The sequence below is a fragment of the Panthera onca genome, chromosome C1 (genome assembly GCF_046562875.1).
Source record: "Panthera onca isolate mPanOnc1 chromosome C1, mPanOnc1 haplotype 2, whole genome shotgun sequence".
Lineage (NCBI taxonomy): Eukaryota > Metazoa > Chordata > Mammalia > Carnivora > Felidae > Panthera > Panthera onca.
In genome coordinates this window covers 73084215-73099123 of record NC_138346.1, presented here as the reverse complement: position 1 = coordinate 73099123, position 14909 = coordinate 73084215, and the positions used below count along the sequence as shown (strand labels likewise).

At 40.1% G+C, this 14909-nt stretch overlaps 1 protein-coding gene across 12 annotated transcripts in view; it reads left to right on the top strand.

The window, feature by feature from the left end:
* Positions 1-14909, top strand: part of TANC1 (tetratricopeptide repeat, ankyrin repeat and coiled-coil containing 1) — a 239983-nt gene that overhangs the window by 107572 nt on the left and 117502 nt on the right. For all 12 annotated transcript variants that reach the window (XM_078451240.2, XM_078451248.2, XM_078451245.2 and 9 more), the window contains one exon: positions 568-768. In XM_078451240.2, coding sequence (XP_078307366.2) covers positions 568-768 — 201 coding nt within the window. The remainder of the gene's footprint in view (positions 1-567; positions 769-14909) is intronic.

Genomic DNA, 14909 nt, shown 5'->3' with positions numbered 1-14909 from the left:
TAAGGGTTGGGCTGGTCGAATTGAAGGAGGGTGGACCCTGTGCCATGGGTAGTATGGAGTGGATCTAATGAGAGAAGAGATATAGTGCTGGGGAGGAATGTTGAAGTAGAGAGACCCTCTCTTGGAGTCTTTTATTGGAGAGAAGTGAAGTCGGAGTTCTGGAATGAATCTGGGTGTTCGAATCTACTCTAAGATACTTGGGTAAGACCAATAACCTCCCTCCCCTACTTCAGCTGAAATCTGAAATCACAGCTTCTTGTGAATCATTCATACTTGGTCTTAATCTAATCTGAGATTGATGGCTTTCTGGACCCATTGTTAGGAGCGAAACTGGGCCAGTTGATATGGTCCAGAATGGTGTATGAGGCAGAGTTCATTGATACTTGAGTGGTGAAACTTGAATTTTCTCTCACATAGAAAAAGTTATGAGTGGTAGAAGAAAAGAAAACATTAAAAAAACAACATACATAGGTGACATATGAGAATTATATTCTAAGGATGTAGTTCTTAGGAATTAATCTACCTGTAATAGATGACCTAATTTATGGTTTTTTCTCTTCACTCCAGGAGGTGACTTTGGTCCAGAGACTTCTCCCCCAGTCCTGCCCCCTGGCCATGGTGGTGACTTGTCTGTGAGCAGCATTCCTGTGGCAGAAGACACCTACAGGGTGAGCTTGGCCAAAGGTGTCTCAATGTCTCTGCCTTCATCACCTCTGCTGCCTCGACAGTCTCATTCGGTGCAATCAAGATCAAATAAAAAATCCCCAGGTAAGTAAGCAACAAAACAGCACCCTAACTGTCTTCGTTATATATGTAAGGCATGTATTGAGATTAAGCAAAACTAGTGCTTGTAAGAAATTTCCTGGGAGGTTTTTTCTTTGTTACAGTAACTTCTGGAAGAAGAAAATCTCTAAAAAACAAAGTTTTGATTTGAATTTAGACGAATTTCTTTAGTTCAGCCTATATACAAACTATTTTGATTGCTTAGGTTAGACTTTTACCAAGATTCAGGATCTTGTTATCAGTATCAATGTTAGTCATTGGTCTTGTTTTCTTGGTGGTGAATTAGGAAATGCTATAATCTAAACTCATTGTAGCGCATTTAAAGATTTTGGATTTTGGCAAGTGTAATCTGACAGCAGTTCATTTATTACTGCCAAGTGTTATATACTGATATACTTTCCTTGATTACATCCCTCAGCATTTGAGTAGATATACAATTTGTGAAAATTCAGATTTGTAAAGGGTGGGAACAAGGGTCTCATGGATTACTTGTTTAAAGTATTTTGGCTTCTTTCATCATTACCAACTTTTTTTTTTTTTTTTTTTAATTTTTTTTTCAACGTTTTTTATTTTATTTTTGGGACAGAGAGAGACAGAGCATGAACGGGGGAGGGTCAGAGAGAGAGGGAGACACAGAATCGGAAACAGGCTCCAGGCTCCGAGCCATCAGCCCAGAGCCTGACGTGGGGCTCGAACTCACAGACCGCGAGATCATGGCCTGGCTGAAGTCGGACACTTAACCGACTGCACCACCCAGGCGCCCCTCATCATTACCAACTTTTTGCACTTAACATTACCAATGAAAACACAAACGTTAGTTAACTTTGAGAGGTTACGAATCAGACGTGAGGAAAGCCTTTCCAGAATGCTGATACCCGCAATCATGAAAGTTCTTTGATCTTCTTTTATGTTTGCTGAGCATTTGTTTTCTGAGGGTAGGATAGTTTGGGGTCTTTATTGATCAATCATATGCCAGTGAAAGGATTCTTCTCATTTATCCATGAATGTGTTTGGGATTGGTCTACATTGTGTCCTGGGCCTATAAAATTGGTATCTGTTTTTCTGGTTTCCTAAATGTTTGTATTATTTGAGATGTGATAGGCATGATTTCTGAATCATTTAGTGGATATTTGCAGTTTGTGTGGTGACAAAATTAAGAGGACAAACCTTGACGCTTTGAATGTTAGAAATGATGCTATGAATTGGTAAGTGTCCAAAATCTTTTATTGTCCTAGAGCTTTCTTATTTTGGACAACATTGTTTACAATCCAGTCATTAGCTGGAACTTGGAAACCTTTTTGGTATGAAGCAATTTCCTGTGCCAAGGAATTTGACCTGTTTATCAGTATTTGGGGAAATTCCTGGAATGTCCTTCTTTCTCTTTGCCTTTCCCTACGACTGTATCTCTGTCAGATTTCTCTTCTTCTTTCAAATCCTGGTTCCCACACTGCCTTTCTTGCTGGTTACCCCATTGGAATGACTCTGCAAATTGTACGTAGCGTTATACTTTTTTCTGTATCAGCCACGTCATTTGCCCTTTTTCCTTGAATCAGTGTGTTCATGTGCATCCTGTGTCTGGTGGGCATGGACAGGCACGATGTCTTCTTTAAGTATACCTCATCTATAAAAAACAGATAATAGAATTCTGAACCTATCTGGATTCCTAAGGGAATAGTACTTGCAAGTGCCAAGTGCAGAGATACGACCTTTAGGAGAATTTGCCCTCCTATATAGCCTGTGCTGCTGCAAAGGAATTGATGCTTCTTGGGCCTTAGGCCTGGTGAATGCCTAAGAGAGTAGGGAATATGCATTTCAGATAGGATTTTATTATTAACAAATTAAAGGTTTTAGTGGAACTTCAATCTTCTTTTTAATTTTTCTTAATTTGATTTCTTTCCAGTTCTATGAAGATACACTTGACCCATAACACTGTGTGTGTTTCATGTGTATAACATAGTGATTTTGAATATGCATGTGTATATTACAAAATGATTACATTAAGGTTAATTAACACATCTATCACCTCATATAGTTATAATTTGTTTATTTTATGAGGTTTTAGTGGGATGTTAGGTAGCAATGAATGGCATGGCAAGCATGGGAAGTATGGCTATCCAGAAGTGTCTCAGAGTCTATAGGCTCACTGGCCAGAAATCCCTGACGAGGCCTGGTCTCCTGTGTCCTGACCAAATTTGATATCCTTAGTGTTGAGAAAATATCCTATAGTTTGTTTCTTCTCCATGGGAATAAAATTTATTTCTGCTAAACTCTTCACAAGGCCTTATGAATAGAAGAGAGTAGTTTTGCAACATTCAACTTTTTAATGGATTGAAGAAAATACTCTCCATTTAGATGCTTTGGGTCCAAATTTAATACACTAAGCAGATTCTCCTCTAACGGAGCCATGCTTGTGTGTTGCCTAAATTTGTGCAGCAAATTAGTGTCTCACAGTGGTAATTTGGCTTCATTATCTTGGCAATTTTAATTCAAAAGGGAAGCTAAGGGCAGAGATGCTTGCTTAAAAATGGCGTGACTCAGAGTACATCAGACAATAAACAATGTTTTTCTACAGTGTCTAACACAGGCAGGTTTCTGTTCAAGCCATATTGTTAGAAAAGTACCCAGAGACCTACTGTTCTACCTGCCTGTAAAATAAGTTGACATATGGTTGTGAACGTGCACTGGATTTAAAAATAGCCTTCTATTTAAAAAGCTAGCACTGTTGCTAATGATACAGTAAATACATTGTGTGTGCCACACCCCTAAGTATTGAGGCCTGCACTAGTGGGCTATGCTTCAGGATCTTGTCATCTTTCAGACCTAGCTCTGAAATTACCTTGATGACTTCTGTTCTCATTTTTTTTTTTTTTTTAATTTTTTTTTTTTTTTTTTCAACGTTTATTTATTTTTGGGACAGAGAGAGACAGAGCATGAACAGGGGAGGGACAGAGAGAGAGGGAGACACAGAATCGGAAACAGGCTCCAGGCTCTGAGCCATCAGCCCAGAGCCTGACGCGGGTCTCGAACTCACGGACCGTGAGATCGTGACCTGGCTGAAGTCGGACGCTTAACCGACTGCGCCACCCAGGCGCCCCTCTGTTCTCATTTTTAAGACAAGACCCTCTCTCTCTCTCTTAAGAAGGTACATTAAGGAAAAAAAAAAAAAAAAAGAAAGAGAAAGAAAGAAAAAGGAAGGAAGGAAGGAAAGAAAACCTAAACCTGTTTTACTTGTTTGGATAGAAACTCTTCACTAATTGATGCTAATCAAGAAACTGTCAGGGACTGAAACTATTTTGGCAAAGGTCAAATACTATAAACCCCTGTAATAGGCACTCAGCATAGCCTGTATTAATGAAAGTTTGTATTTTAATACAATAGGTGATTAGCTTCTGGGCCTTGGGAACTCTGGGCCAGAGAGTTTCATTAACCTTGCAATAATGTGACCCTGCACTTTTCATTGTTGAGTTTCTTACATTCCACTTATATTGCTAGTTAATATTATTTACTCTCCTACTACCTTGCTCCATATATTTATATTTTTTCTATTATTTAGTCTGAAGCTGCAGTTTTTGAGTATTGTTGCAATTTTTTTTTTTTTTTTTCTGAATGATAACTACACTGTGGCTAAAGAAAACAAGGACCAGTATCCCTTATAGTCTTGTGGTGGTTGCAAGCCTTTTTGGACTAAGAAGTCATTAATATTTGTAATGTATCCTTTTGTCTTCCAGAGAAGAGCAAAGCCCATTTCCTGTGGTTTATTTATTAGTAATATCATTAGTTACTTTATATTTGGATTATATTTCCCAGATCACTTTGGGCCCATTATGAAACACTCAAAAGGTAGGGCATGAACGAGAAGCAAGCTTTTAAAATACTGTGATGGGGGTACAGCAGCAGATGGTGGAAAGTGGGTGATCTTGCTTTTTTCATCCTCACTTATACGGGGAGACTGGATGGTGCTGGCTGTTTGCACCTGTGCTGCTTCCGGTTGTAGTTCTGTCTCCGTTGACAGAGCTGATGTAGCAATTGTGAAAACCCTTCTGGCTGTCTGTTTCTTTAAGGGAGAAACCTCAAAGCTGACAGCCTGTAAAGTGGAAGTCATTCTACCCTTTGATTCTTGGACCGTAAGTTAATTCTCTGCCAAGGCCCTCACCCTCTAAGAGTGTTTCTTGTAGAAAATTTGGAGATCCCAGGATAGAAACAGAACTACTCTTAGCGTTTTTATTAAAAAAATTATTTTTACCTATTCCATCTAGACCTGAAACCACACTCGCGCTGCTTTTTTTCGCTTAATATTATATCATGAACAATTTCCAATTTGCTTGAAGAACTTGAGATTTAATGTCTGTTGTTTCAATATCCCATGATTGATTAAAAAATTTTTTTATATGTTTTATTTAATGTTTTATTTATTGAGAGACACAGAAAGAGAGAGAGAGAGAGACAGAGAGAGCGGGGGTGGGGGAGGAGCAGAGAGAGAGGGATTCACAGAATCTGAAGCAGGCTCCAGGCTCTGAGCTGTCAGCACTGAAAGCCCAATGCAGGACTCGAACCCATGAACCACGAGATCATAACCTGAGCTAAAGTCGGGATGCTCAACCGACTAAGCCACCCAGACGCCCCTCTATGATTGATTTTTAACTAATTTCCAGTTGTTGGATATTTGTTATTTTTCAGGCTTATTTATTTATTTACTTTGTTACTGTGGTTTTTTTTTTTTTTAAAGTTTATTTATTTTTGAGAGAGAGCAGGGGAGGGGCAGAGAGAGGGAGAGACAGACTCCCAAGCAGGCTCCCCAGTGCAGGGCTTGAACTCACAAACCGTGAGATCATGACCTGAGCCGAGATCAAGAGTCAGACGCTTAACTGACTGAGCCACTGACGTGCCCCCAGGTCTTTTTAAATTGTAGCATAAGCCCAGACATTTTGCTTTGTTCTTGCTGTCAAATGCCTATGGATTCAAAATTATTAATTGCGGTAAAATACACATAACAAAACTTACTACTGTAACCATTTTCTAATGTACAGTCCGATAGTGTTAAGTACATTCACATTGTTGTGCAGCCGGTCTCTAAAACTCCTAATGTGAATGTTTTGTCCAGTAATTTTTACACATATCCAATCTCGTAAGAGTGGCAAGTTCCCAGAAGTGGAATTATTGAACAAAATGGACTGCATTTTTAAAGAATCTCGATACATACTGCCCAGTCACTTTCCAGAAAAGCTGTATTGATTTCACATTCCCTCCAGCATTCTTTGAGAGGCTGCTTTTTGAAGTTAATGTCTTCTGGGAACTGTCTTAGATGGATACTGCTGGTGAGGTGCTTTGTCCAGGCTAGCTGTGGACTACTCAGAATTAGTTAGAAGGGGCTGAGAGAAGCCCTCCTGTCACCTTCCTCTTTTGAACTTCCCTCTGTTGGCATCTCTCAGGAAATTCTCACTTTCTTTTCCTTCCACGATACTGTGTCAGGGGAATTATCACAGCTGAGTCAGATCAAGTTCATGGTCAGAAAAACATAAAGCTGGCTTCCAGTTTTAGCTACAGCCACACTCTGTTATGTGGGGAAGATGATAGACATGTTAGAGTTGGAGAGGCCGCCAGGCCACCTGTGCAAGGCCTCTTTGTAGATATGGAAGGGATGGAAGGTATAGAGCTTGCCCCAATGGGCAAGTTATTGATAGAGTTTTGGCCTTAGCCCAGGTCCCCTGCTCTGTCCCCAGTACGTTCTCCTAGTCCAGTCTGCATTGTTCTGCCTGTACATTGTTGACACATGAGCTGTAAATGACGTGGCTTTGTGTTCTGGTTGTATGCACACAGGGAGGCCATAAGCTTATGTGCCCACATGCATCTGTGACAGGAAATGCACAGTCCCAGTACAAGCCTGCTTGTAGAACCAGGAAGTGCTAGGCTCTGCTTTCACCTAAGTGGTCAGGGCCACATTCAGTGCTCTGGCTTTCATCAAGGACAGTTCCTCCTGCTGTGTGAATAGGAAAACATTCTTTGTTTCCTCCTGGAGACTTGTTATTTGATAGCCTTCTCCTAGAAGTAGGTGGCTGCCTGTGCCTCACTGCCACACCCAGCTGTGACCCAGACACACACTTTCTGTTGTTCGGTGTTTACACATAGAACTCATGTGCATGCCTTTGCTCCCCTGTGTGAAGCTGCGGACCTTTTTGTGTGCCATTGACTAACCCACCCTTGATCCTGGTTTGTCCGTACCTTGGACTCACCCCAGAGTTTTAAAGACTGCTGATGCCTGAATTCTACCTTCAGAGATTCTGATATAATGCATATGAGGTATGGCCTGGACATTGGGATTTAAGATTTAAAAAGAAAAAGCTTCCCACATGATTCTAATTAATATGTAGCAAAGTTTGAGAACCACTGATAAGGAATTAGATGAGATAATCACATATTCTTTTTTAATGAAGGTAAATACACAGGTATCTTTATTTTCTAAATTTTAGAAATCGTATTTGAGGAGGGAAATACATTACAAAAATGTACTGAAGATACAGTAAATCTTGGTTTCCTCATGCCCCCAGAAAGACAACTTCTTCTGACACTTGGTTGAATGTCTTTCCTGCCCTGTTGTGTACCACTAAATGACAGTGATGTATTTGCCCATTTGCCTGAGCACTGGACATGTGAGAAGCTCCCAGTTTTCCACTAAATAAAGAACAGTGGAAGAACATTCTCGTATATTAGTATTTAAAGGCCATCTCTGATATTTTCATTGCATAGACTATGAAAGTGGGATTACGGGGTGAAAATATAATGAATGTTGAGAGTGGCTTATTCTATACTTGTCATTTGTGCTCTCTGGTGTGTGTGTGTGGTGGGGGGGATTTTTGTGGCATTTGCCCTCTGTTCTACTTGGGTGATAGGTATTTCTTATCAAATCATCACAGCTTTCTTGCTGTTTGTTTTAAGGCCATCAGTCCTGTATGTCACTAAAACATTTTCTCAGATGATCATTTTCCATTTAATTAGGTTTATAGTGTTTTATGACCCACTAAAGTGTTTTTTGTTCTCTCCGTTCAAATTTACATACTTTTCCATTGTGATTTATCCCGTTGCATTTTAAAACACAGCTTTATTGTGATGTATCACATACCCTATAATTCACCCATTTAAGGTTTACAGTTCAACATTTTTAGCATTTTCACAGGGTTGTGCAGCCATTGCCACAATCTAATTTTAGAACCTTTTTATCTGCCTTAAAAAAAAAAAAATTGCATTAGCAATTACTCCACATTCCTCCCTACTTCCCTCCCCCTCTTCCTAATCCACCATCCTGCAGCCCTAAGCAAACAGTAATCTGCTTTCTATCTCTGTGAATCACCCTTCCTGGACATTTCATATAAATGGAATCTTGTAACATGTGGGCTCCATGACCGACTTCTTTCACAGAACAGTGTTCTTTAGGTTTGCCATGTTGTATGTAGTATGTATCCGTACTTTGTTCCATTTTATTACCTAATGTTTTGTGGTATGTGTGTGCCACATTTAAAAAATCCATTCTTCAGTATATGGACATTTGGGTTTCCACTTTTTGGCTCTTACGAATAATGCTGTTGTGAACATTTGTGTGTACATTTTTGTGGGTATGTAGCTTTTCATTTCTTGGGTATACACCTAGGAGTAGAATTGCTGGATCATACGACAACTGTATATGTAACATTTGAAAGTACTACCAAAATATTTTCCTAAGTGACTGCACCGTTGTGCATTCCCACCAGCAGAGTGTGAGATTTCCAGTTTCTCTGCATTGTTGCCAACATTTGTCATTGTCTGTCTTTTTGATTATAGCCATCCTAGTGCATGTGAGCTGGTGTCTTACCATAGTTTTATTACTAAGTTGTAAGAATTCTTTTTTTATTCTAATTACAAGTTCTGTAGTATGCAACTTTTCTTCCATTCTTCAGGTTGTCTTTTTCACTTTCTTGATAACGTTGTTTCAAGTGCAAGTTTTTAATTTTGATGTAATCCAGTTCATTTTGTTGCTGTCCTTTTGATGCTCTAAGAAACCATTGCCTAATTCAAAGTCACACAGGTTTATGCCTATATTTTCTCCTAAGAGAGAAAAGGGATCAAGATCCCTTTTGAGTTAATTTTTTTATGTTTATTTTTGAGAGAGAGTGTGCACATGTGAGAAGGTGACAGAGAGAGGGAGACAGAGAATCCCAAGTGGGCTTCATGCTGACAGCAAAGAACCCTGTGTGGGGCTCGAACTCGGGAACTGCGAGATCATGACCTAAGCCAAAGTTGGATGCTCAAATGACTGAGCCACCCAGGTGCCCCAATTTTTGAGTTAATTAAAAAAATACTTTTAATGTTCATTTTTGAGAGAGAAAGAGAGGCAGAGCACAAGCAGGGAAGGGACAGAGAGAGAGAGAGAGAGGGAGACACAGAATCTGAAGCAGGTTCTAGGCTCTGAGCTGTCAGCACAGAGCCGGATGCAGGGCTCGAACTTGGGAACTGCAAGATCATGACCTTAGCTGAAGTCAGATGCTTAACCGACTGAGCCACCCAGGACACCCTTGAGTTAATTTTATGCATGATGTGAGGTAGGGGCCAACTTCATTCTTTTACATGTAGTTATCCAATTGTCTCAGCACTGTTTACTGAAACGGTGAGTGGCCTTGACCAAGTCATCTCTATGCTCTAAACCAGCCCTGTTGTTTTGCTTTCCCTTTTGCTTAGTCCCTCCTTCCCATGCCCAAGGTCAGAACTTCCTCTGTTAGAGTTGACCTCGTGTATGACTTGCTTCTTTTGCTTCATCCAGACTTCCCTCGTGTCTCTCCTTTTCGCTGTGTGAGAAAAAACTTCACGCTCCAAATACCTGTAGCCCTGTGCTTTCTCCTCCCTGTGCACAGCCTCTCATTGCATGTCTCTGCCCTGACAGTCCATGAGCTCCTTGTCTTTGGTTCTTGTCTTTGTTTCCCCATGGAAGCCTTGAAAACAGGATGTAATCACTTCCGTTGGTTACCCTGGTGAGGGGGCATAGGTATCTACTGGTTAAAATGAGTAGGAATTTAGTAATTGGTGGTCATCAGCTCCATGTGATTGGCTGAAAATACTAATAAGCAATTTCAGTGTAATGACCTTATGTTTATAAGGCTAGAAACATACCTTCCCCCATATCCACAGAGAACTGATTCTTTAATGAATGCCCTACCTCTCTCTCAGGTCTTTGCTATCATTAGGCAGTGAGTAGGTTTTAAGCTGGGTTTGTCAGGGGCCTTCTCAATCCTACTTTTCTGTGCTCCCTCCTGTCACTCTTCCATTTTTTCAGGCTCTTGGCATTTTTGCTGCATGTTTCCCACTGCCTGCAGTTAATGATGACTGGAGGCTTTATCCAGTCACACTTTATAGCAGCGTCAGCTGCACCCTGTGGTGGTGTCAGATGGCAGCTAGAACAAACCCAGTGCCATGCTCAGAAAGGAGTCTTTTTACCTCAAGAAAACAGATGGGGGCAGGGACAGCAGTGGTGGGAATCTCTTCTTTCTGATCATTTCTGATTCTCAGAGAAACACAGAAGTCACAGAAGCTCATGGAACCTACTGTATTTGTAAGTAACATTGATGAACATCACTGAAAAGTAGAAGTCAGCAGGAGGAAAAGAGTGATGTTCCAGCTCGAATCCTCAAGCTTGCTGTGAAACAAGTCTGTGTGTCGGCAGGAATGGCTGGCTGTGTTCCAGGTGGAGGGGCAAGGGTGTGCAAACCCTGGAGTTGGGAAGCTGAAGTGAACACGGAATGGTGATCTCTAGAGGAGAGCTCAGTAAGAACCAGAGTGCCTTACAAAGGGAGAACTGGGACCACAGGGAAAATCTTCATTGTCCAGACCTGGAATGTTAAACCAGTAAGCTTTGTCTCTGGGGACTTATTGAGAGTAGCTAGTGAACAGTCGCACGTGGAACCCTTTCTTGGCACAAGTGTTCTGAGAAATAAAATTTAGGAAACCCTTCCAAGGAGGTGTGACTTTCTTATCCTTTCCATCACCAAGTAAGTCATCCTTTATTGGTTAGAGGTCCTACGTGGCAACTGATGAGCCCACTTTTTTAAAAATTTTTTTTTTTAATGTTTTGTATTTATTTTTGAGACAGAGACAGAGCATGAACGGGGGAGGGGCAGAGAGAGAGGGAGACACAGAATCTGAAGCAGGCTCCAGGCTCTGAGCTGTCAGCACAGAGCCCGATGCGGGGCTCGAACCCACGGACCGTGAGATCATGACCTGAGCCGAAGTCGGACGCCTAACCGACTGAGCCACACAGGCGCCCCTCCCACTTTTTTTTTTTTAATAGAATTTTTTAAAGAGCAGTTGTAGGTTCACAGCCAAATTAAGTGAAATGTACAGAGATTTCTCATACACCCCTAGCCTCCACACATGCACGGCCTCCCCCATTATCGACATCTCTCATCACAGTGGTACATTTGTTACAATCCGTGAACCTGCACTGACATGCCGTTATCACCCAAGGTCCAAAGTTTACATTCTGGTATTAGACAGTCTGTGAGTTTGGACAAATGTATAATGATGTATCCATTTTTATGGTATCATACAGAGTATTTTCACTGTCCTAAAAATCCTCTGTGCTCCATTGCATCTCTCCCACCCACTGGCAACTACTCACCTTGGCAATTACAAACTCCATAGTTTTGCCTTTGCTGGAAGGTCATATAGTTGGAATCCTATAGTATGTAGTCTTTTCATACTGGCTTTTTCACTTAATAATAATATGCATTTAGGGTTCCTTCACATCTTTTCATGGCTTGATAGCTTATCTCTTTTTAGTGCTGAATAATAGTCCATTGTCTGAATGTACCACAGTTTATTTATCCCTTCACCTACCGAAGGACATCTTGGTGGTTTTCAGGTTTGGCAGTTTTGAGTAAACCTTCTGTAAACACCTGTGTGCCAGTTTTTGTGTGGACATAAGTTTTTAATGCCTTTGAGTAAATACCAAGGAGTATGATTGCTGGGTCATGTGATAAGAATACGTTTAGTTTTCTAAGATAAACTGACAAACTTTCAAAGTGGCTGTACCGTTTTGCATTCCCACAAGCAATGAATAAGAATTCCTGTTGTTCTAGGGGCGCCTATGTGTCTCCATCAGTTAAGCATCTGACTCTTGATTTCAGCTCGGGTCATGATCCCAGTCGTGAGATTAAGTCCCGCATCAGGCTTTGTGCTGGACATGGGGTCTACTTAAGATTCTCTCTCTCCCTCTCCTTCTGCCCCTCCCCTGTTCACATATGCTGGCACGCATGCTCTCTCTCTCAAAAACAACAACAACAACAACAACAACAAATTCCTGTTGTTCTACATCCTTACTTGGATTTGGTGTTGTCAGTTTTTTGGATTTTGGCCATTTTAATAGGTGAATGGTGGTCTCTTATTTTAATTTGCAGTTCCTTGATTACATGTTGTGGACCATCTTTTCATAGCTTATTTTCAATGTGTATATCTTTGTTGGTGAACTACCTCTTAAGGTTCGGATCATTTTAAAACCCAGGTTTTTTGTGTTCTTGTTGAGTTTTAAGAGTTCTTTACATACTTTAGATTATAGTCTTTTATCAGATGTATCTTTTTTCTCCCAGTTTGTGGATTGTTTTCTCATTCTCTTGACTGTGTATTTCTCAGGGGAAAAGTTTTTAGTTTTAATGAATTTCAGCTTATAAGTTACTTCTTTCATAAATTGGGGTTGTATCTAAACAGTCATTGCCATAGCTAAGGTCTTTGGGTTTTCTCTTCTCTTACCTTCAAGGAGTTTCATAGTTTTGCCTTTTACATTTTGGTTTGAGATCGATTTTGAGTTAATATTTGTGAAGGGTGTAAAGTCGGTGTCTACATTTATTTTCTTGCATGTGATGAATGTCCAATCGTTCCAGCATCATTTGTTGAAAAGACTTTGCTCCATTATATTACCTTTATTCCTTTGTTAAAGATTAGTTGACTGTATTTATGTGGGTCTGTTTCTGGGCTCTCTATTCTGTTCCATTGAGCTATTTGTCTGTTCTTATGTCAATACTATATGGTCTTGATTTCTTTAGTTTTATGGTAGATGTTGAAGTAAGATAGTGTCAGTCCTCTAACTTGGTTCTTCTCCTTCAAAGTTATTTTGGCTATTTTGGATCTTTTGCCTTTCCACATAAACTTTAGAATCAGTTGGTTAATATCCATAGAATAACTTGCTGGGATTTTAATTGAAATTGCATTGAACCTATAGATCAAGTTGGGAAAAAATTGGCATCCTGACAAGGTAGAGTCTTCCCTTCTATGAGTATGGAATATCTCTCCATTTAGTTAGTTGTTTGATTTCTTTCACCAGCATTTTGTAGTTTTTGTCATGTGGATCTTTTACATATTTTTTTTTTATACCAAAGGATTTCACTTTTTGAAGTGCAAATGCAAATGGTATTGTTTTTAATTTTTAAATTCCATTTGTTTATTACTGGTATATAGGAAATCAATGGACTTTTATATATGAACCTTGTATCCTACAAATTTGCCATAATCCCTGTTCCAGGTATTTTTTGGTCAGTTATTTTGGATTTATTATATACATGAGCATGTCATCTGTGAAGAAAGTCAGTTTTATTTCTTCATTCCCAATCTATGTGCCTTTTATTTCCTTTTCTTGCTTTATTGCATTAACTGGGACTTCCACGGTATATCCTTGCCTTATTCCTGATCTTAGTGGGAAAACTTGTTTTCACCATGAGTACGATATTAGAGTTTTTGTAGATATTCTTTATCAAGTTGAGGAAGTTCCCCCTCTATTCCTAGTTGACGGAGAGTTTTTATCATTAATGGATGTTGGATTTTGCCATGAATTATCAATGTCTATTGATATGATCATGTGATTTTGCTTTTTAGCCTACTGATGTGATGAATTACATTTTCTGATATTGAGCCAACCTTGCGCGTCTAGGATCAATCCCACTTGACCATCATATATAATTCTTTTTATACATTCTTGAATTTGATTTGCTAATATTTTGTTGAGGATTTTCGCATCTGTATTTATGGGAGTTTTGGTCTGTAGTTTTCTTGTAATGTCTTTGCCTGGTTGTGGCATTAGAATAATGTTGGCTTCATAAACTCAGTGAGTTAGGAAGTATTCCCTTCATTTCTATCCTCTGAAATAGATTGTAGACAACTGGTATGATTTCTTCCTTAAATGTTTAGTAGAATTCACCAATGAACCCATCTGGGCCTGGTGCTATTTTGGAAAGTTATTTGTTGATTCAATTTCTTTAACAGATATAGGCCTATTCACCTTGAGCTCACTGTTTGAAAAGCCTAGGAGAATAAATTATCCATCAGAAGTCAGAAATCTGTGAGACCCTGGTTTTAGTCAACTAAAATATTAATGATCTTGATAGGTGCAACCGTCTCCATCCGTCTCAGTCTTGGGCAGATTGGAACTGGATTCACCTCCCACTTGGTGTGCTTGGGTAGGTTATAGGTGTTTCCTCATCTGGGAGATGGGAGTAATAATGGTGCTTCTCTTTATAGGGTAACTGAAGTTTAAATGAGATGTAGATGGTGAAGTATAGGGCCTGATATACAGCTTTTCTGTGGTGGTTGCTGTCTTAGTGTAGCCATCAGTCGTGGAGCCGGTCTTCTTCTTTCTTCATCTGACTTAGTGGCCTAGAATGGATTCCCACAGTATCTGTCTTCTCAGTTCCCCATCCTCAGCCAGATGCCCCCCAGAGGGATTTCATCCTCAGACATATGTGTTTTCTGGCAAGCATATGTCTTTTTGATGTGCAGCAAAGCTTTATTGTCTGTGAACAGGACATGAAAGCAGCATAATGCAGTGGCTGGCCCACTGTCTGGGTTCCAATTCCAGCTTTCCCACCAACTACTTGTATTATTCATCTCTTGGTTTGCATGCGATTTGTGAGAAGTGATTAACATGATGTCTGTAAAATTGCCTTGTAAACTGTGATGCAAGTGCAAAGGTTTAAGAAGTTCTGAGCAGAAAAGAGAAATTTGGGCGAAGCAAAGGTAGGATGGCTGGTGGTCCCCTGCCTCAATGACTTGTGAAGCTCCTGTGAGCTCTTTATGAAACAGGAGAAGCGGTCCCTGAAGCTGATGGAGAGTAAGTGCTC